At 46.3% G+C, this 23,453-nt stretch overlaps 1 protein-coding gene across 1 annotated transcript; it reads right to left on the bottom strand.

Moving 5' to 3' along the window:
* Positions 1–6,712: 6,712 nt before the first annotated feature.
* On the bottom strand, positions 6,713–20,461 carry DBR1 (debranching RNA lariats 1). The gene is made up of 8 exons (XM_066638672.1): positions 20,258–20,461; positions 18,950–19,074; positions 16,701–16,781; positions 16,261–16,346; positions 15,217–15,441; positions 12,803–12,883; positions 11,240–11,385; positions 6,713–8,087 (listed from the first exon to the last, which is right to left on the bottom strand). The coding sequence occupies exons 1-8, from the start codon at positions 20,455–20,457 to the stop codon at positions 7,403–7,405; spliced, it is 1,629 nt and encodes a 542-aa protein (XP_066494769.1). The 5' UTR covers positions 20,458–20,461; the 3' UTR covers positions 6,713–7,402.
* Positions 20,462–23,453: the final 2,992 nt, after the last annotated feature.

Here is a 23,453-nt window from a genome sequence, read left to right as displayed (position 1 = left end):
TCTCTCTCTCTCTCTCTCTCTCTCTCTCTCAGATGTGAAAAGGACAAAGACAGAAGAGAAGAGGAAATGGAAGATAGACAAGTGCAGGAGTGACTCTCTAGCCTACCATTCTCCTCTCCTCCACTTCCTTGTCTGCTCTGTTCCCCTCCTGCTTTTCAAATTTGAGAAAAGCAGTGATGGCAGTGGAGAGGGCACTTTCATGTAGCTCAGCCTGGTGGGGAGGCAACAAGCAGGTGGCATTTGGTGCCCTCTTCCAGGTTCCTGAAGACCTTGCACTGACACTGATCAGGGCCAAAACAGTTTGTTGTAAGTCTTGAAGCAAAGCTCTGTACTGGGCCCTTCTGGCACATTCTACCCACTCTCTGATGGTATATTGGGCCACTGCCACAAATACAGAGGGTTAGGAGCCAGTCCAGCCACATGGAACCTCTAATGGGCATGGACATTAGCCAGTATCATACTGGGCTAACCCCCCATTGCCTTTCCTGCCCCTGGTTGCAATAGTCAATGCCTCCCCTTGCTATAAGACTGTGATACAAAGGTGAGGGCAGGGGCATTGCATTATTGGTTAAAAAAGAAAATACGGGTGGTCAATGAAGATAACGGCTATGACTGTCACAAAGTTAAACCTTGAGTTGGGCTTGGGGGGGCTAATGCAGGCTGAGGCCCCCCTGCAAATCTGGAGCCAGCCCTGGAACTATTTATTTAATATCAACAGTTTCTCTATGAGAAGAGCTTTGATCTTCCTAAGGTTCCATCTGACGCTTTGGGTGGCTGTTTCATAGGAGTCACCAAGGATCACTCTCAGCAGGAGCAGGTACAGAGGAGAGAGAGGAGAGGATGCTCAGAGGATTGGGGGAACAAGCACTATGAGTAATGGTTGAGGGAATGTGGCATGTTCAGACTGGAGAAGAGAAAGCTGACAGGGTATATGATGGTGCTCTTCAAATACTCATATGAAGGGCTGTCATATGGAAGAAGCAACAAATTTGTTCTCAACTACCTCTGAGAGTAGAACTAGATCTATAAATTGCAAGAGAAGAGATTTCAGTTGGACATCAGGAAGAAATTCTTGATGGTAAGGGCATTTCAGCAGTGGAACAGTTTGCAGAGGGAAGTGGTGGATTCTCACTCATTGGAGATCTTCAAGCAGAGCTTGACAGACACCAGCTGACAATACTTTAGGAGGATTTTATGCTACAGGCAGGGGGTTGGACTAGAAGACCTTGTAGGTTCCTTCCAACTCTATGATTCTATGAATCTCTGATTTTTGACTTGTGGGGAGGTTGTGACAGAACTTCACCCTCATTCGTCAAGTTGGCCTTTCTGCAAACCTAATGAGGCTTCAACACAGATAATGCAACTGGTCAACTCCCCAAATCAACTGAATTTTTATTAGCTGATATGGATCAAAACATTGCCAGGAAGGGAACTTCACCTAGCTGTGGCCAACAAGAAAGTTTTCCAACAAAGGCCTCTGTGGCTGTTTTATAGATGTGTTTCTGCTCTTTGCAACAGTGGCAAAGCCTATAATTTTGTTAGGACATACGATCTAAATAAATAAATGTAATTGCTAGCTAATACAGGCAACCGGCCTGTTACAAACAAAACTCGTTTGGCAGACATTAAACCAGCTCACCTAGCATTTGAGATGCTTAAAGCTCAGTACAGAGAGGAGGGTTGCCATCTCTGATGGAGGCTATTCCTGGAGATTTTGTTTCCCAACATGATATGTTGTCACTGGGCCGGGGAGGCCAGGTCAAAACTTCCAGGATTGCTTTCAACAATCTCCCAGAGATTGTTGGTGATTCCTGGGGACTCTAGATCAGGGGTGTCAATGGTAAGGCCCACAGGCTGGATATAGCCCCCCAGAAGCTTCTTATCCAGCCCTCCTGATCAGGGCCTCTCAGAGGAACCTTAGCAGGGGGTACAACGTTTCTTTTGGGCTCCTTTGCAAAGAGGGAGGGGTGAAACAGAGTGGGGGAGGGCGGTGACGGGCAGAATAGGGGCAGGGAGGGGTGAAGAAGGGTGAGCAGAGGGTAGAGACAGCTGGAAAAGTCTTTGGAGTCTACCCATTTGGCATCAGCAGTGTCCCCAGCAGAGAGGAAAATGTCAGAACGCAGGAAATTCCTGGGGCCCCCTCCTTTGGCTCCTGGGCCCCCCTTTTGACCCTGGCCCAGGTACAAATTACCCCCTTTACCTCCCCTCTCCTAGACCCTGCTCCTGATAATTGGGCTCTCCACTCCAGTACCACTATCAGCTGATCTCTGCAACTGTTACCTTGCACATGCCTGATCTCATCTGATCTCGGAAGCTAAGCAAGGTCAGGCCTGGTTAGGACTTGGATGGGAGACCGCCAGGGAATACTGGGTGCTGTAGGCTTATACCATAGTCTTTCCAGACTGAAGGTTGCCAACCATTATGCAGTTGAGCTGCAAAGTGACACCTTTGGCTACACTTTCATTAGCTACACCACTGATTTTAACTGGAAAGCAAGAATGGAGAGGGAAGGAAGAGGTGGGAGAAACTATGTAGGTCATCTTGAGCTCCTTGTGGGAAGAATGGAATAACTAAGTACAGTCTGTGCACGCTTGGAGGTCTTTGCCGTCTGCCCTCTGCAACAGCTGGACCATGTCCACATTTTCCAGCATCACCTGCCTCCCATTTTATAGGCAGAAATACTGTCTCCTTCTTCTACCCATGCTTTCCTAGGTCAACACCCTGGCTGGCCTCTCCCTTCTGTGCATTTGTGTGAAGAACTACTGGGGAAGGCTGCGTTGAGGAACACACCTAACCTGTGGAGAAACGATTAACCAAAGCTCCTCGCCAGGTCGCTGATGTGATTGTCCTGATACAAACTCATTAGTGGAAAAGATGTAAAATGAAAACTGTGTTTGGGTTCGGAACAAGATACATCACTTTGATTTGCTGGAGTGTGCCCCAAAACCAACTGGGCATGTTCAGATTTGCAGGAGGACTTCTAGCAAAGAGGAACCAGATGAGCGATAAATCACTTACACTTTAATTGCGGATTAGAATTCCGCCCACTAATTAATTAGTGGCCCCTGGGATTTCTGAACTGCTGCCATCCAAACTGGCTTGCTGGCTTCTTCTCCCGCCCCTGCACCAGAAGAGATGACATTTCATTGTGCTGGCTTCTCCACCCAGCTTTCCTCCTTGGATAAGTCCTGTAATCTGAGCATCTAAAATAGACTCAGATGTAGGCTCCATTGAATACTATGGGGCTTTCTTCCAAGGAATGCTTTCCAGCAGCACAGCTAAGGTGTAAAAATTTTTTGCACCCCCGTCTCACACACCCCCCAAAATTTTAACTTTCCCCCATACACTGGGTGCCTTCAGGGGGTGTCTTAGAGGCCTCCGTAAGGCACTTTTGGCAAAAACCAGAAGCGTCTTTCGCAGGCCTTTAAGACACCCCCTCAAGACGTGGCACCCAGTGCAATGTACCACCCCTGACCCCTTAGCTACGCCACTGACGCTTTTCCTTTCAGGGTGAACTCCTGTGGCTTTCCACCTATCGCCACAGGAGCAGACAACACCCCTTTTGAAATAACTCAATGAATCTTTAAAATTTGGTTCAAAACAGCCAAGATGTCATCTGCATCTCGACTTACCTTTGCTACATCCTGCCTGAGTGAATAATCACCTGGTTCTCTGATTCAAAGTGCTTTTACTTTTTACCATTTTCTTGTGCAAGCATAGTGTGTGAATATTTTCGGCACCAAGTTGTCGCTGGTCCTGAGGCTAGCCTTGCACTGAGGGCCCCCGAGCACCCACTGCCTAGACATTGCCAGTGGTGTAGCTATCAACAAGTTAACAAAGTGAGCACTTTGTTCTCACCTAGAAACTAATTAGTTGCAAATGCCAGAAGAGAAAATATGCAAACCTTGACCATACTTTCAAGGTAAGTAGAGCCCAGGCAATTATCACACATGCCCCCCCTTTCAGCAGCACATACACCCAGCACCCCTGTTTTTTCCTACGGAACTGTGTTAATAATAGTACTATTTCTGACATCAAATATGTGCCCCTTTTTTCCTTTGCAGAGAGGCTGGCCTGTTTTGTCTTCTTGAGTATTAAGGATATCCTTTAGGAAAGACCAAGGCTCAGAAACTGCTTCTCTATGTTACGGGTGCCCTCTGCTGGCCCTCATCATTACAAACTGTGCACAAGTTTAAATGATTAATTCTCCATACTAGATTCGCAGCCCCATCAAGGAAGTTCTCAGACAGAAAACAGGTTTACACTGTGACAATTAAGCCAGGTGTACTTAGTATATTTTTGCACTGCTTTTCAGCCAAAAAAAATAAATTTAAAATTCCCAGAGTAGTTTACATAGCAAACAAAATTGTTCCCGACCTTAAAGGGGCTGACAATCACTCTCACACATGCACACAGATATGGGCAGTCACTGGAAATGACATTATACCTTGGGGTGAAACAGGACAATTGGTTTCCCCCCACCCCACTACATACAAGAGATCTGTGATTTTAAAACAATGTATTTTCCACTTAGAGCAGAAGTCTCTAAACCCCGGCCTGGGGGCCAGATGCGGCCCACAGTAAGCCTCAACCTGGCCCGCGGCCAACCTCTTGTCCCCTGAAAGCCTCTGGCCCACTCAACTGAACATGACCAGAACTGATTGTGTCTGGAGGGTAGCCAGAGAGGTTGAACGAATGAGCTCATTTATTCACTCATCTAAGTTCCATCTCTTATTTATTTATTTAAATGTTATATTTAAATTTTTTTCTGGCCCTCAAAACCATGCCAGATATTTGATGTGGCCCTCTGGCCAAAAAGTTTAGAGACCCCTGACTTAGAAGAAGGACAGAAGGCCTCTTTACATGTTGTGAAAAACATATCGCTCAGTAGTAGAGAACCAGTCCTGCGCACTGCTCGTCCCAGGTGCTTAGGGAGAAAATATTCCTGTCTGAAACCCTGAAAACCTACTGCCAATCTATACCAACTGTACTGATGTAGAAGGACCAAGAAGCAGCTACCTGTTTCATCAATGTTCACATTGTTACTCAGCATTTCGAGAACCACACAAATCTTTCTGCAATCAAGAGCATGCACACACTGCAAAGCCCCACAGCCTATTGTGCCCCCCCCAAAAAAAAACAATGATCCTTCAAAATGTTAAATCACAATATGACACATGACAGGGGTATGCGTAATACACCGGTACATAGCTAGTAAATGCTGTGATCTTGGAAGTAGTCCTCAAGCTTGGGCTTCAATGGCAAACCAGAATATGGGTTTTGGACCCAGACATCATTACCATACCAGCTCAGTATATTGCAGCCACTGCATGTAGTACTGGTTGACATGGTGTTGATACCTCGGTGGTGAAGGGACACTGATGATGCTTCAGTGGCGTTTGCCTCCTGGGAAAGTGGTGCACCAGTGGATAAGATATAGTTGTGAAGTTGCCAAGTTCTTCAAACAAGGTCTGGACATGGAGGGGGCAGAGTGGAGATTAAAAACATAATGTAGGCAGCAAGAACCCTCTTCCTTGCTGCAGGGATAACTGTGGGCTACTACTGGCTCATAGAACAGTGGTGGCACTCTCAGAAGGCTCGACTTAGAAAAGCGATACTTGCAAAAAAAAAAAAGGTTGAAAAGCCCTGTCCTCACTGATGGAGTTAGAGAGAATAAGGGCCTGATCCTTGCAGTGATCCTTGCAACTGATGGAGTTGGAGAGAATAAGGGCCTGATCCTTGCAGTGCTACTCTTGCGCACGCTGTCATGGTGACAGCTGTTGTGAAAGTGCCATAAAGCACTTTGTGCCGGGCCCAGCAGTTGTTGGCACCAGCGCTGAGGCCAGGAGCAGTGGGCACTGGAGAGCGGCCACCAGATGGGATAACTGCCACCCCTGGTAGCAAGGAGGCATTCCAGAGCATGTGGAAAGGCAGGGGGGTGAAACTGTAGGGAAAGAGTGGCCCGGGAGGGGTGGGGGTTCAGGGCCAGAAAGGAGGCAGGGACAGCAGCAGAGGCTGTTGTCAGATCCTATCACCCATTCGGCACTTTGCAGCCCTACATGGGTCTCCTTGGTTCTGAGCTAGCCACTAAGCCGGTATAGATCTAAGTAGACCCATAGCAGCTGCACAAAGTTCCCTTACCCAAAGGAGACCTCTGGCAGCCTCTCTGCCCACGTGGGATACAGCAGCGGCCATTTCAGTGCTGCTATATTGCGGCACAGGCAGCCCAGACAGGATCGCGCTGCCTGACTAATAAAACTCTGGGTCTTCATCCTTCCCCCTCCTTTTCTGTTTTTAATATAACATTTTTACTGTCTACTGCAGCCATTTTCAACCAATGTGCCGTGGCCCATTGGTATGCCGTGAACGCTCCACAGGGGTTTGGGGGAGATCAATTTATAAGTAGGGCCATGGGTGGTGTGTAATCCCACCCCCCACCAGTGGGGCCAGGCAGTTGTCAAAACAAACTGATGGTGTGCCCTGAAAGTTTCAGCGCCTTGTCAGTGTGCCCCGATATAAAAAAGTTGAAAATGGCTGCTCCACTCTTTGCACCAGAACTATTTTTCTTCGGCTGATGATTTAAATTCCTTCTCCCACAACTCCAACTAGTAGTATGTCGGAGGTACACCAATACGGCACAATTTGGTGCAGACAGACGTACGGTTTTTCCTTCTGTACAGCATGAACGGCCAATTCAGAACCCAAGTGGAGGTTGTTTTGTAAAAGAGGAATTTATTTGGGGAATATCTGGGGCATTAAACAAAACCCACATCCTGGTTTGTCTTCTGACATGTTGAATTCATCATGAGATGATTTCATTTTCTCAATTTCACACGGCGGGTGTCCTGTTGAATGGGCCCCTCCACGTAGCAATAGATGGTACATCCCATATCAGACAGCTTCAAAGGTCAACATGGAATATCGCAACATCACAGGCACATCACAAGAGTCACCACCTCTGGAAAGGGTAAGGCAAGAAGCGAGACATCAGACAGGTCCTGCATTGGGTTGACTTGCAGAAGTACAGTCAACCCAATGTGAGACTTGCTTGACATGTAGTGGGCTGGGTGAGGAACACAAGTGCCAACAGAGTTGAATCAACCTGAATCCAACTCCTCCAAATTCAAAAAGACCCTTTTCCAAACCTTTTACTAAAATGTGAATATTCTTTTGTCTTGGCTGGTAAGTCACCGCAAAACACAACACGTTCTGCGTTTCGAGTACGATTAAAGAAAATCTATACTTCAATCTAGAAAATCTGTCTCTTTAAAATATTTGTGATACTGTAAACATTATTATTTTAAAAACGAAAGCTTGTTTGGGGTAATTAAAATATTGCAACTGCAAGAATCAGCAAATGCCAAAAGGAACGAGCAGTTAAAGCGATTTGAAAAGGGGTTCCTTATTCCACATCATCATCATCATCATCATCCTTGGAAGCATAGATGGCCTGGTTCCGCCTTTTAATCCGCTTGGTGCCGGTATCTCCATCTTCATTTTTGCCACTTATCCGCTTCAAAGACTTCTCGACCAGGCTTTGCTTGTCTGTCTGATTTCCATCGCTCAGTTTCTCCAGTTCATCTTCGTTGGCAAGATCCGCCGTCTCGCTGGGAGACACAGTCATGGAATCTGGCATGATCCTGGCGTCGGAAAAAGCTGTGGAAATGCTGGAAGGGTGGTCAGATGACGGATCCTCTGAATGGGAATCCAGATCTTCATCACTGCTGCTGTCATCCAGTATTATTTCATCTGGGTTGACAGAAGAGGACAACCCAGAAACATCTGTACTGTAGTCACTGGGTTCTTCAGCTGACCCGGTACTGTCTACCTCGTCCTCTTCCTCGTCCTTGTGCTTGGACAGCTCCTCCTTCAACTGTTGGATACGATCATTGATGTCCACAAGACCAAACCGGGCACAGAACTCAGTGGTCTGAGGGTTGATCCTATGAACTGGTTGCAACTCTTGCTGGGATTTCTCAGCATCATAACGAGCAACAGTGGCACTGAAGTTGTGTGGGATCTGAAGGTCCTGGTTTGCCTCTTCCAAAACTTCCTTGATGTCATCTTCTGTAACACTGTAGTCCCATCTACAAGAGGTCAAAGACAAGGAGGCCCATTAGACTGAAATTGTCCCTTCTCCGCACCTTATCTAAAGAGTGTTACAGAACTGCTGTGCTTCCAGAGAGGACTTAATATCTTTTGCTCAAACCCATATGCTCTAACATTTATCTTTAACCCTTTGCTTCAGGCCTATCAAGCCTGGAACTTGCTTAAAATATAAATAAATATAAGATGAGCAGAGCTAAGCTCTCCAGCCATTATACTGTGTAAAAAAAATTGTTCATGTTGAACAAATTTTGAATTTTAATGTTTCTTATACAGTTCAGGGGTTCTGATTTCAATGATAATCTTAGTTTTTGGTTGGCTTTTTTGGGTGTTATCACTACCTTTTAAAGTATCTTAAATTTTGTGGTTTTTATCTAGCCTATTGCCTAATGCACTGTTTCTTAAACTGTGGGTCGGAACCCACTAGCCAATTGCAAGCCAATTTCAGGTAGGTTCCCATTAATTTCAATGTGTATTTTATTTTAAATATATTAGACATGGTATGTGACTGCATTTGGGGAAATCTTACTTTTTACTTATACTTTTAACAGGTCACCCAGTGGTTCCCAAACTGTGGGCCAAGACCCACTGGTGAGTCGTGATATGATTTTTGGTGGATTGCCCAAGGGTGACGGAAAGTTCAGATAACTAATTGCCTCCAGCCCTGAAGCTATTCAAAAAATCAGATAGCTGCTAACTATCCTGCAAGGAGCTTGAGCTCCTACAGTCTGAAAGCATGTGTAAATATCGGGAGATAAAATGTCTGAAGATCTTTTTTCTGGTCAACATTACTTTTAAATAAATAAAACATTACTTTCTAGATCTCATTTTTTAAGAAGTCTGGTAAACCTAGGTGGGTCCCAACAGAGTGTCATTTTAAAGAGTGGGAACAGTGCTAAAAAGTTTGGGAATCATCACTATATGCTTTTAAAAGTGATAGTCAATGGGGCTTACTCCTGGGTAAGTGTGGATAGAATTGCAGCCTTAGGGATGTTTGAGAATTTTTTTTTTTTAAAAAACAGATCTGCTACTGCTTGTTAAGATTAGCAGGGTTCTTTATTTTAAATACATTTTAAACTTACTGAAACTTTTAATTTATTTACTTGATTTGATTCTGTCATGCGAGAAAAGTTTTCCTGGTTGATGTCACTTCTGGCCATGACATCACTCCAGGTTAATGGAATCACTTCTGGTGGGCCACAACAGATGGTCATTCTAAAAAGTGGGTCCTGCTGCTAGAAAGTTTGAGAACTACTGGCCTAATGCATTGTAATATATTATTCAACAGAATGGCGTACTACTACCACTACATCAAAATTAAAAATCAAAATATTCTAACAAAAGTTGAACAATTCTGTGTTAAATGGTGTTTTTTTGAGCAATCACCAGCCCACATTCTTGCCACAGGATGTGGTGATGGTGTCTGGCCTGGAAGCATTTAAAAGGGGATTGGAAAAGTTTCTGGAGGAAAAATCCATTACGGATTACAAGCCATGATGTGCATGTGCAATCTCCTGATTTTAGAAATGGGCTATGTCAGATGCAAGGGAGGGCACCAGGATGTTATCTGGTGTGCTCCCCGGGGCATTTGGTGGGCCGCTGTGAGATACAGGAAGCTGGACTAGATGGGCCTATGGCCTGATCCAGTGGGGCTGTTCTTATGTTCTTATTCTTTTTTTAATGTTCCTCCTGGGCTACCTTCACTGTTTCTTCTCCCATTCAGAGCATCAAAGGAGCCACCACTACCCTGGCCCCCAGCCATCGCCCTGACAAAAAGCAGCCACATAACACTTGCTTCCCCAACTCCATTCGGAAACAACTGAAAGGACCTTCTGCCACCAGCAAGAGACTAAGGGCCTCTAAGCAGGTACCATAAACCATTTTCATCATAGGAAGAACTACCTGGCCCCATCTGGATATAAGTATCTATTCACTATTCACCAATTTGTCCACCACCTCCCCTCTGAGCTCTCCAACGTATCTCTCCAACCCATACCAGCAGAGCAGGAGTGCAGGAAAAGGTGTACAGACACACTCAGAGGACATTGTAATTGAATACAATAGTGGTTCTCAAACTTCTTGGGAGTTTTACTCTCACGGTAAGTCTTTAAGGTGGAGGGGGCAAGGCCAGCAAAGTGATACGCAGGATCACATTGCTAACGGGGATGTAAGGGGGTGCTTATACTCATGAAGAGCTGCTGCAAGAGGAGCAGGAAGCCCCTCTAGGGCTCCCCCAAGGTTCAGAATGTTCAAACAGAGCGATCGCAAAGTACTTCCTAGTTGCTCTGTTCTAAGCCTCAGGGGAGCCCAGTGGAGGGCTACGTAGGGCTCCCTGCACCACCTGCAGCTTGCAGCAGACCTCCATGAATATAAGCACCCCCTCTACACTCCTGTTAGTGATGCAATCCTGATGATCGCTTTGTTGCCCTCGTCCCCTCCCCTTAAAGCAGTGGTGCCCAAACCCCGGCCCTGGGGCCACATGCGGCCCTCGAGGCCTCTCACTGCGGCCCTCAGGGAGCTCCCAGTCTCCAATGAGCCTCTGGCCCTCCAGAGATTTGCTGGAGCCCACATTGGCCCAATGTAACTGCTCTCAGTGTGAGGGCGACTGTTTGAGCTCTTGCGTGAGCTGTGGGAGGAGGGCTTCCTCCACAGCTTGCTGTTTCACGTCTGTGATGCAGTAGTGGCAGCAAAGGAAAGGCTGGCCTTGCTTTGTGCAAGGCCTTTTATAGGCCTTGAGATATTTCAAGACCTTCATTCATTCATATAAGTTCATCTTTAATATATTCATTTATGTAAACTTATGTAAATTTATTCAAATTTTAAATGTAAATTTATTCTTTTTTTCCCCCGGCCCCCAACACAGTGTCAGAGAGATGATGTGGCCCTCCTGCCAAAAACTTTGGATACCCCTGCCTTAAAGGTACTGGGGTAAACAAGCTGGTGGGTCGCAACCCACCAGTCTGAGTACCCCTGGAATAGGAAATTTGGGCCAGTTCACATGTCTATGTAGCCAAGCCTACCACATGCCTGGATTCTAGAATGCCAGCATGCAGCTGCACCATTTCTTAGCTGAATAAGGATTCGGCCCTTGAGTGCACAGCAAAAAATGGAGAGAGTCCTTCATTCCACATACTTTGCATGGAGTCCATTGTTTTCAGGCATGTTCCAGAAGTTCGGTGACACGTTAACGAGACTGTTCGTAGCTTTCAGGACTGCGATCCATTCAGCGTCGTATTCCAGGCAGTCAGGAGCGCTGGGATCGTGCTCGATGTCTATGATCTTAGAAAACAAACAGAAAGATCTCAGTCTTGTTAACAGGAAGAATGCGGCTGTGAACATCTTTCACCGCAGATGTCACTGGTAGGGCTCATGCACAGCTTGCATTTCTCCATTTCCTTGGGCAAGAACTGGGAAGCAAGCACTGTGTCTGAAACTTGGTTGTAAAGGATGTGTTTGATCAATTTAAGAACTGATTGACCAGGTTGATTTAATGGACAACACTGCCAACCAGGATTGGAAACTTGTAACTATACTTCTGTAAAATTCTCCCAAAGGACTCTTTCAAGAGCAAGGCCTTCCCCAGCACTGGAAGACATAACACAACAGGATCACATCTAAGAAAGGCATTGTAGTGTGGGTGCAACAACCAAAAAGGTCTCCTGTCTTGTACCCACTAGCTAAACCTCTACCTGGGGCAGACAGGAGGGGGACTGAGGGCCTACAGCAGGACCTCAGATACAGAAACATATGATAATTAATACATGCATGTTATAGACACAAGGATATACTGTATAGTAGGGAAAGTGCCCTATAGGTAGACCACAGCTGCAATACAAGGACAATACAAGAGGGATCTGAAGGCCTTAGGAGTGGACCTCAACAGGTGGGAAACCCTGGCATCTGAGCAGCCCGCTTGGAGGCAGGCTGTGCAGCATGGCCTTTCCCAGTTTGAAGAGACACTTGGCCAACAGATTGAGGCAAAGAAGGAAGGCCCATAGCCTGGGAGACAGACCAGGGACAGACTGCACTTGCTCCCAGTGTGGAAAGGATTGTCACTCCCAAATTGGCCTTTTCAGCCACACTAGACGCTGTTCCAGAACCACCATTCAGAGCGCGATACCAGAGTCTTTCGAGACTGAAGGCTGCCAACAGGTGAGGCCTCATTTATCCATGGGCTCAATATCTGCAGATTTCAGTATCCACGGGCGCCAAGTTCGCAGCTGGAGGTCCTCTAAGGCCCTCCAGGCAGATTTCATTACCCACCGAAATCAGTATCTGTGGGGGGTCCTGGAACAGATCCCCCACAGACACCAAGGACCCACTATACTTTTGTCTGATAGCAACCACATTCCGGGTCATGGTCTGAAGACACAGGATGCAGCTACCTTGCTGAAGCAGAGCAATCCAAGTCTGAGCAATGCTTGAAAAGGAGACCACCAAGGACCCTGTGTACACATCAAGTTCCATCACGGAATAACTCTCCTGCTCTGAACACGTGGTCTTCACACTGTTAATATAACCAGTACCTCCGTTGAAGTCACTATGGCCTACGCATGGACTTGGGAGTGGCTCTCCAGCATTCCCAGCTCTACCTGGAGATTCCAGGGATCAAACTTGGGACCTTCTGCATGGAAAGCAGGCACTCTACCACTTCGGCATACTATAGTAAAACACAGAACACTCAAAATAAGTTTACCTGGAGGAAATCTCTGTGTGGCAGACATTTATCCAGGGCTAGGAATTTTGTTGCTTTTGGTTCCTGCCCACTCCCATTGGCCTAGAAAGAAAAGACATGAGAAAACTGCACACTAAACAACAAATGCCGACTGGTGATAATGGTGAACATTCATGAATGATCTTTTCTGAAAGCATTTAAACCGAAGTTGGAGTGTCCTCTTCAGTGCGCGAAGCCTGGGTAAAGAAGGTATGAAGGATAGGCTGTTACCCATGCAGCAAATCCCCCCTCTCTACGTTGCTGGAATAGTCCAATGGAAAGGCAGAAGCCAATACGGTTGGTTCCAGCGGCGTCGCAGGAGTTGCCAGAGCGTGACTGTGTACAGCCGCGGACTGCCTCAGGGACTCCGGCTCCTGATTTTGCCTCAAGGTTGACTCCTGAAGCCTTTTCCACAACTGGATATAGCCACAAGGCAGTGGAGGTTTGAGGTCAGAGTTTCCTTCTCTTAGATGAACTGCCTTCCTAGGCTGAAGAGTCAGGACTCTCCAAACTACGGATCTGGCACCCATGCAACCCCCCCACACACACTTATAGCTCCGTGGGGGCCTCTCATCTTTGCACCCAATCTCCCCCAAACCTCGCACCAGCCCTGCCATTACTACGCACTGTTGCCCCAGCTTTGTGTCTGGATTTTGGGGCAGATGTGGCTGACTGGTGTGAGGTTTGGGAGAGATCAGTTGTGAAGATGAGAGGCTCTGGTTGTGCCGGGGAGGCTGTTTTTAGCACATAGCAGTTTCCAGTTTAGAGACCACCGATTTAAACCAGATTGAAAAACAGTCCATAAATGAATCATTTGGGGCTTTAGAGAAACCATCATTCCCCATGACAGTCAATAGAAATCCTTGAAGGCTGAAGTCCAGCTTACAAATTAGTATAACTTATTAGGAATATTTCTATACTGCTTTCCAACAAAAAGATTTATATACTGCTTTCCAACTAATTGCCTCAAGCCCTGAAGCTATTCAAAAATCAGATAGCTGCTAAATGCACTGCAAGGAACTGAGTTCCTGCAATCTGAAAGCATATGTAAAACAAAGCGTTTATACAATAAAATAAATCAAATAGTTCCACGCCCCTAGAGGGTTTAGTCTTAAAAAAGATGCAGAAGAGACACCAGCAGCAACTTGAATAGACACAATGGTGGGGTGAAGAGGGATGGCTGCTCTCCCCCTGTTAAATGTAAGAGCAGCACCACTTTAAAAGATGCCCCTTTGTCCAGGCAACAGGGGTTCATATAGCAACAATTTGAAGAAATGGACAAGGTACATTTAAAGTACATTTTGTCAAGGGTGTTTCTAAAGCAAACTGTTATTTTTTTCTGTGGATTTCAGGGTTTCGGGGTTTTTTTTACTTCAAAGAGAAGCGCAGAAAGCAATATTATGTGTTTTAATTTCATTATCACCATTTCCTATATAGTTAAATTCACACGTCTAATCAGATTTTGAGAAGGGGAAGGGGTGAAGAAAGTTAAAAACGTTTACAGAATGCTGGAAAGTCCGCCCCCTATCGGAAGTGACATGTAGTCAAAACAGTTACATGGGAAATGCTTCACTTTTAACAGGAACGAATAAGATCAGTTTGGAAAATGGAACTCAGCCTTCTCTTGAGACAGAAGATGTAAAACAGTTTGTGTCTGTTTCAAAGGTTGCGTGTAACCTCTTACATATCTTGCTTAGGCTGCAATCCTAACCCAACCATTTTCAACCACTGTGCTGTGGCACGCTGGTGTGCCATGAGTGGTCCACAGGTGTGCCCTAGGAGCTTAGGGGAAGGTTATTTATTAGTATGGGCAATGGGGGATATGAGCCCCCCACTGGGAGCATGCCGTGTCTTGTCACTATCACACCCTGATGGTCTGCCTTGACCGTTTTCGTGCCTTGTCACTGTGCCGTGAAATGCAAACGGTTGAGAATGGCTGTCCTAACCCCTTATGTCAGTGCTTTCCAGCAATGACATAGCTGTGCCAGTGGGACAAGTGCTGCATCCTGCAGTTGGGTGTCACTCACAGAGGCCTCCTCAAGGTAAGGGAATGTTTGCTCTCTTACCTTGGAGTGGCACTGCCCTTATGTCAGCGCTGGAAAGCACTGACATAAGGGGTAAGGATTGTGCCCTTAATCAGTTGAAAAGAGGGGTGGCATGCATGCATTTCTTTGTTTTGATCTATTTATTGGAATGATAAAGGTTTTAATGCAAAAATTAGATGCAAGCAGCAGGATGGCTTATACTTTGACCATTTTGCTGAACGATACAAAAGGGGAAACCAGCTTTCTGAAAAAACAGTCTGAGGTTTTCAGAGCCTTAAATTCTTAAGTCATAGTATGCACATTGGCAGCCCTCTTCATAGACACAAAGCAAAAACACTTTGCTTTTCTTACCTGGTGTTGCATCAAAGCCGCAAACTTCACATGAAGGTGTGCAGAGAACCAGTACTTGGGTTTCAGGTGCTGCAGAAGCTCCGAAGCGGCTGGGCTTCCTAAAGTGTTGCTTTCCACCTCTTGGCGGAAAAAGGCTTTCCTTTTCAAGAGCGATTGCTTGTTGCCGTAGTGATATATGCTTCGAGGCCAGTCATGGGACATAAAGACATCCATCGGCTGCTTTAGCTGATAAGCCAAGAAGAAAGGAACACAAATCAGACACACAACTTGCTATTCTATGCCCAAGGAAGCGAGATGGAATACCACAACCACAAAATATTTCATTCCGTCACCAGAGGTGATGCTGGACAAGCCCAAAAGTTTTCTTAAAGCACGGAGACTTGACTGCACATAGGAAAGTCAACAACCATGTAAACGCACAGGTCTCTTTGGAAAAGGCGTTCCACAATCTAGGTTAATGATTTGTAATCTTTTTTCATATCAAGGCACACTGTGAAGGGCAAAAGTTGTCAAGGCACACCGTGCTGCTGCTGGGGACTCACATCCAATGGCCCTACCAATATATGACACTCACTGAATCTCCCACAGCACACCTGTGGGACAGTCACGGCACACCAATGTGCTGCAGAACAATGGTTGAAAATCGCTGGTCTAGGTGCTGCAGTCCAGCAAGTTCTGTCTCTTGATGCTGCGTGTTATACCTCGGGCAGCAGTTGGCACTGTTGGCAGGGCCCAGGAACAGAACTCTAAGTAGGGTCATAGGGGAAGAGGTGGTTCTTAAGAAGGGTGTGAGCACAAAGCCATATAGAAGCCCTTAAAACATACACACACACACACACACACACACACACACACACACCCCTCTAGCCAGTTTAGTGGGACCCCAACAAGCACTGCAAGAAGAAGGCAACTGGTGTGCATAAATCCCCCATACTAGATTGGTGACACCATCTTCCAGAGGGCTTTTGCAGTGGATTCAAATACAGAGCAGGACACAGGAACCGGATCCTGTCTTATGTGGTGGAAAAGTTATTTTGCACTAACTTGTTTGAGCTTGAAGACTTCGACGCTCCTGACATGGTAAACGCTTCTTAACGTTTGCTGGTTGTACGGCGGACACTCAAAGTGGCCTGGAAGAAGTTAAGAGAAAGTTAGGTGACAAGCACAGACACGTGTGTTCAGTGCTTGGGTGAGCTTGGGATCTAACCCACCCCCTTTGCTGAATATATTTTTCATGTTTTCATACTGCCCTTAATCCAAGGAGCTCAAGGCAGTGTACAAGGTTCCTCCCCTCCTTCTGCCCTCACAACAACCCTATAGGTGAAGCTGAGACACAGCAAATGGCCCCAGCTCACCCAGGAAGCTTCACTGCTGAGCAGGGATTTGAACCTGGTTCTTTCAGGTCCTATGTCCAATTCTCAAACCACTACACCATGCTGGCTCTCTGAATTTAGCAGCCCACAGTGTTGCCCGGTGAAAAGTACCTTTTCTGTAATCGTGAGATTTGAAAATACCAGACAGCCCGCCAATCCTGACCCCACGATACTTCACTACTCCAGCATAACCTGAAACAGGGGAAAAGGAAAGGCATTAATCACAAGGGTAGGATGTCTCCTAGCTTCTGAGGGCTATCAATCTTTTGGAACTAGGAATAGAGAGAATATGATCCCAACGTGCACTTGGCTCAGTATGATAAGCAAGACAGAATTCAGCGGGACGTGCATGAGACTTGATTACTCCATCGCCTTCCCTTTTGCAACTCAGCAAGAGAGAGATCAGGAGCCCATGACAGCAGGTAGATGAGATCTAACCTCTCAGATGTTCACCCAGGGACAATGGCTTTTCATCGCAGGTTGCATTACACACCCCTTCATATGGTTAAGAACATAAGAACAGCCCCACTGGATCAGGCCATAGGCCCATCTAGTCCAGCTTCCTGTATCTCACAGCGGCCCACCAAATGCCCCAGGGAGCACACCAGATAACAAGAGACCTCATCCTGGTGCCCTCTCTTGCATCTGGCATTCTGACATAACCCATTTCTAAAATCAGGAGGTTGCGCATACACATCATGGCTTGTACCCCGTCATGGATTTTTCCTCCAGAAACTTGTCCAATCCCCTTTTAAAGGCGTCCAGGCTAGACGACATCACCACATCCTGTGGCAAGGAGTTCCACAGACCGACCACACGCTGAGTAAAGAAATATTTTCTCTTGTCTGTTCTAACTCTCCCAACACTCAATTTTAGCAGATGTCCCCTGGTGTTGGTGTTATGTGAGAGTGTAAAGAGTATCTCCCTATCCACTCTGTCCATCCCCTGCATAATTTTGTATTTCTCAATCATGTCCCCCCTCAAGCGTCACTTTTCTAGGCTGAAGAGGCCCAAACGCCGTAACCTTTTCTCATAAGGTTGGCAACCTTCAGTCTCGAAAGATTATGGTATAAGCCTACAACACCCGGTATTCCCAGGTCGTCTCCCATCCAAGTACTAACCAGGCCTGACCCTGCTTAGCTTCCGAGATCAGACGAGATCAGGCATGTGCACCTTCAAATAGGCCCCATGGAAACTGACCTTCTTAACAGGAAGTATGCATCTTGGAACACATACATGATAGTGAAGGTCTTTTAGGCCACATGCGCACAAACAGCAGTTCTTCCAATCTGATTGTACAAGGCCAGAGGCAGACACTCCATAAGAGAACATAAGAGAAGCCCTGCTGGATCAGGCCAAAAGCCCATCCAGTGCAGTTTCCTGTATCTCACAGTGGCCCACTAGATGCTGCAAGGAGCACACACGAGTCCTGCATTCTGTTGCCACTCCCTTGCATCTGGCATTCGGTTATAGCAGCCATTTTCAACCACTGTGCCGCGGCACACTGGTGTGCCACAGGAATTTGGGGGAAGATAATTTATTAGTAGGGCCAATGGGGATGTGAGTCGCCCCACTGGCAGCATGGTGTGCCTTGTCAACTGTAAAAAACCCGATGATGTGCCTTGACAATTTTAGTGCCTTGTCAGTGTGCCACGAGATGAAAAAGGTTGAAAATCGCTGGGTTATAGCCTACTTCAAAAACCAGGTAGTACCATAATGGCCCATAGCCTGTGATGGACTTTTCCTCCAGAAATCTGTCCAATCCCCTTTTAAAGGCATCTAGGCCAGACACCATCACTACATCCTATGGCAAGGAGTTCCACAGATTGATTACACATGGGGTAAAGAAATATTTTCTTTGTTGGTCCTAACTCTCCCAATGCTCAATTTTAGTGGATGTCCCCTGATTCTGGTGTTGTGCAAGAAGGAAATGAACATCCCTGTATCCACTTATCCATCCCCTATATAATTTTGTACATCTCAATCATGCCTCCCTCAGGTGCTTTTTTCTAGGTTTTGACCATTACACACATCTTATAATAACTACATGCCTTTTCCCTAGTCAGGCAAATGGGAAGCAGCCTCAGTTTCAAAAATGCTTAGTCTGTTTTCCCAGGTTTAAAGAGCTTCACCACAATCCTTATGAGGACACCACTGAATTCTCCCCATATTGGAAATCAGGGGATAGGAAGAGACTGGGACCAAAAGACCATGTGCCTCAAGATTCAAAGCTAAGACCTGGCAGCTGTTCAAACTCTTTGCCTCTGACCTAGTTCTCGTTTCTCTTTTCACACCAAGCCACATACCCTCCACCCCAGCACTAGAAGCCATGCGCCCAAGAAAGAAGTAAAATTTCATACCAAGGTAATAGATGTTGGGTGCCACCCATCCACCATAAGGGAGCTCCTGTAAGTGGTTGGAAGCTTCATGATTGCCCCCAATAAAGATGGTGAGGACTGGAGCCTTTTTCTCTCCAGAATAATACCTAGAAAAACATTAAAAGTCCAGATCTTAGATGCAGGCATTCAAGGTCCAGCATCTTTGTGCTTATTCACAACTCATGTTCAGGGTGAGCCACCCCCCTCCCCCCCATTGATAAACCTAAGGGATACAGTATCCCTTCATACAGCAGGGGCGGGCAAACTTTCAAATTTAGGGATCCTGGACCTTTTAACAATTGCGTAGGAGAGAGAATTTCAGCAGGTGTAGCTTGACATCTGAGAGAAGCTGAAATTCTCTCTCCTACACAATTAAATTTAACACTCCTACACAATTGTTAAAGGTCCAGGATACCTGAAGTTGAAAGTTTGCCCGCCCCGTTACACAGCATCATGCATTTATGTGCCCAACTGTGTGCCCAACTGTGTGCACAGGGGGAATGCAGAAAAGAGACCAAAATCATCCAAAATCTGAGCACCAAATTTAGTTTATTTCATGCTTTCATGCACCACTTTTAACCCAAGACTTTTCAAAGCATTCCCTTCTGCACTGAGTAGCTACAGAGAGTCAAGCTTTGAGATTAGAGGTGTTTTAAAATGAGCAGTGTCAGGACTTAAACCTGTCCAAAAAGGCACCCACATTCTGTAAAGTAGTTTTCAACCTTTTTCATGCCACAACCCCCAATCAATCAATAAAGTATCAGACTGGGACCCATCACTGATCTTGACCACTCAGAAGTAAGCAGTGGGGGTGGGAGGGCTGTAAGGAAAATCTGCACTCTGCACATGCTCGGGTGCACTCATCCCTTTCTCCCAGCGCGCACACGCACTCTCTCTCTCAGTAGTGGGGGTGGAAGAGCTGTAAGGAAAAATATCTGCACCTGCACATGCTCGGAGACACTCTTCCCTTTCCCCCCAGCACACTCTCTCTTTCTCTCTCAGTAGTGGGGGTGGAAGGGCTGTAAGGAAAATCTGCACTCTGCACATGCTCAGCAGCACTCTTCCCTTTCTCCCAGCACAATCTCTCTCTCTCTCTCTCTCAGTAGTGGGGGTGAAAGGACTGTGAAAGAAAAATCTGCACTCAGCACATGCACGGGGGCACTCTTGTCTTCCCTTTTCCCCCAGCACTCACTCTCTCTCTCAGTAGTAGGGGTAGAAGGGCTGTAAGGAAAATCTGCACTCTGCACATGCTTGGGGGCACTCTTGCCCTCCTTCCCCCAGCGCTCTCACCGCGCGAAGCCCCCCAGGAGGCGGTACTTGGCGGGCACGGCCATGCAGCGCAGGTCCGCGGCGTTGCGTACGGCCTGGAAGTCCCCGGCGCAGAGCAGCAGGTCGGGGAGCGCGTGGCCGTGGCGCTGCTCCAGTAGCCGGAGGGTCTCGTACATCTTGTCCAGCGCGCCATGGCAGCAGCCCGCCACCGCCACCTTCATCTTCCAGCCCGCGCAAGCGCACTGGCTGGCCGGCCGGGCTCTGTGACGCAGCGGGAGCCTCCCAGCGCAGCCCTGCTCCCCTGCCGTTCCTGCGCATGCGCGACACACAGCCTGCCCGACCAGAGGGAAAACTACTTCCTCTTTGCAAGCTTTATGTTCCAGCCAATCAAAGCGCGTCCCCAGAAGCGCATCCAGACACCTGAGCTGCATGTGTTTGGAGAGGAGATGGGAGAAGCAAGCAGAAGGGTGCTTGTTTGTGGCTTCAGCTTGCCTCTTCAGCCCTTGCTGCACAATGTTGCGTATACGCAACAGGGATCAAATGTGTATACCTGTGGGCTGGGCAGAAATGGGTTTAATACAGTGGGTACTTTTTTCCCCCCATAGCAGGTGAACCCCTTGATCTCCTGGGCAGGGCTGGCTGTAAGCCACTTGGACCAATTGCTCACAGTTCAGGGTGACCAGATACAGTGGAGAAGTGTTTCTCAAAGTGTAGGTCAGGACCCACTAGGTGGGTTGTGAGCCAATTTCAGGTGGGTCCCCCTTCATTTCAATATTTTATTTTTAATATATTTGACTTGATACTATCATTATATGACACTGCATTTGGGGAAACGTTACAGACCTGTACATTGAACAAGTTACTATGTATTTTCTTTTAACAATGATAATCAATGGGGCTTACCCCTGGGTAAGCGTGGGTAGGATTGCAGCCTAGGATTGTTAAGAATTATAAACCCACAGTTTGGCAATCACTGCTAATAATAAAATAATAATAATAAAACTTTATTTTTATCCCGCCCTTCTCCCTAGAGGGACCCAAGGTTTATACGGTTTATACGTGCTATACGGTTTATAGTGCGGTAGGTTTATCACAATGATTCTGCGGCTCCCCTGGCTATTTTCTGAGGCTCCCTGGGGAAACCACAGCTAATAATTTGAGAACCACTGTCTTACCACCATATCCTATCCAAATTTCCAGCACAGATGGTGTTACGTGAAAATCCCCTTTTGCCTTTTAGTTGTGATTTTCTTTCTATAGCTGGTTATGTTACTATGGACTAAAATATCATGCAGGCTAAACTGTTCTCCCAGCACACAGGCCACCTTTCCAGAACTCTGATCAAGCCACAGGCTCATGGTTACACAACCACCACCCCCATAGTCACACATTATGGGAGGAAGTCTGGTGTCTTAAATCACTGTTTAAATGTCTCCTACATTATGGTATTCATTGTATTTTAACCCAATCACTGTTTAAGTACTGTATGCAAACTTGAACTGCCTTCTTGTGTTGCTTTGTTTAAGTTCCCCCATCTAGGAAGCCAGCCATAGACCCCATTGAATTCTGCTGATAACTGACATCCTGATTCTCTTTCAATGTTTTACGTACTCCAAGCACCCTGCTGTGTGGTAGTAATCAAGCTACCATCCAGCTCAGCACTGTCTCCCAACCCCTTTTAAGTGAGGGCTTCCTCTCACATGCACTCTCTCTCCAAGGACCAACACATCTGTGTTGTGTCAGAGGGTCCTCTTCACAGGACTCTCCCCCCTCCCACAACTGCTCTACAGGACAGGTAACTATCTTGTGCCTGGAACTCTTTCCCTTCCTCCCCATCTTTAGTTAGCAGCTGGGGTTGGCAGAGCAGGACCTCCTAAAATCCTTCCCTACAACCCCCCTTCCAGTTCTGATTTCCTCAGATGCACCAAATACTCCTCACACACAATCACCATGAAAGCTAGGTACATTGAATTCAAGCATTAGGGCCAAGAAACATACACTTATCATTTCTCCATGTGCATTAAGTTTACCTTTGTGCTTTTGTAATAAAACTATAATCTTTTATTAAAAGTTATCTTTCTCCCAGTCACCTCTTTAAGCAAAAGGGAATTTCTCTGCATTACGCCATCTTGTTATCCAGCCTACGATCCTAATGTTCCATAAGGGCAGTGTAATAATTCCCTAAACAAAACAGCCCTTTTGGTAACAATGTAGCTGTGACAATGGGGCATGTACTGCATCCAGCTGTGCATGGACAATCATGGAGGCCTCCTCAAGCTAAGGGAATGTTTGTTTGCTTATCTTGAGTTTTCATTGAGGTTGCATCAAGGCTGGAAAGTTGAATAGGATTGGGCCCTTAATGTTTTCCCATCAGAGTCCTCGCTAGGGTCTGCATCACCAGGTGTGAGAGCTCATTACATCATCCCTATATGATGGACCTCCTCCTATACCAGACCATCTGCTCTTTACCCTGAATTTGCAACTCTTTATTTTCAATGGCTTAGGGTTCAATCCTACCCATTTTCCAGTGCCAGTGTGCAGCCGTGCCAATGGGGCATGCGCTGAATCCTGTGGTGGAGGGATAGTCACATTTGTTCCCTTACCTTGGAGCTGCATTACAGCAGCAATGGTGCTGGAATGTTGGATAGGATTGGGCCATTAGATAGGCGCTACGCAACCATCTAAAATTGGCTCACGACCCACCTAGTGGGTCCCAACCCACAGTTTGAGAAACACTGGTCTAGAGCAGGGGCCTCAAAACTTTGCAGTATGAAGACCACATCATATATTTTACACATTTTTCATGGGCTGAAAAAAGAGCAGTTTTATAAATGAAAGAAATTTAAATGAGGAACACAACTGAACAATGAAAAGATTGTTAGTTCTGAATTCTAAATTCTATATTCTAGAATTCTATATTCTAAAATTCTAAATCATAAGAATTTTAAAAGACAATTCCAAATTCTAATGATTAGGATTTGTTCAAAGATTATAGTTACAGAGTTGATGTAAGAAGCAGGGCTTGACATGAGCTGGTTATATAAGGTGTGAGTGAGCAGCTCATGGCACACTGATCTGTGCGGAAACCTGGTTTGTTATGACCTGTTTATGCATGTTCAAAGATGGCGCCGTTTCCTCACTGATTGTTTTACATTGTTGAAAAGTCAACATCTGGCAGCCCAATTTATTTTCAGCAGGGGTGAGGTTAAGATTGAAT

The sequence above is a fragment of the Tiliqua scincoides genome, chromosome 10 (assembly GCF_035046505.1).
Source record: "Tiliqua scincoides isolate rTilSci1 chromosome 10, rTilSci1.hap2, whole genome shotgun sequence".
NCBI lineage: Eukaryota > Metazoa > Chordata > Lepidosauria > Squamata > Scincidae > Tiliqua > Tiliqua scincoides.
Note: the sequence above shows the minus strand (reverse complement) of the source record. Positions and strands in the feature narration are given on the sequence as shown.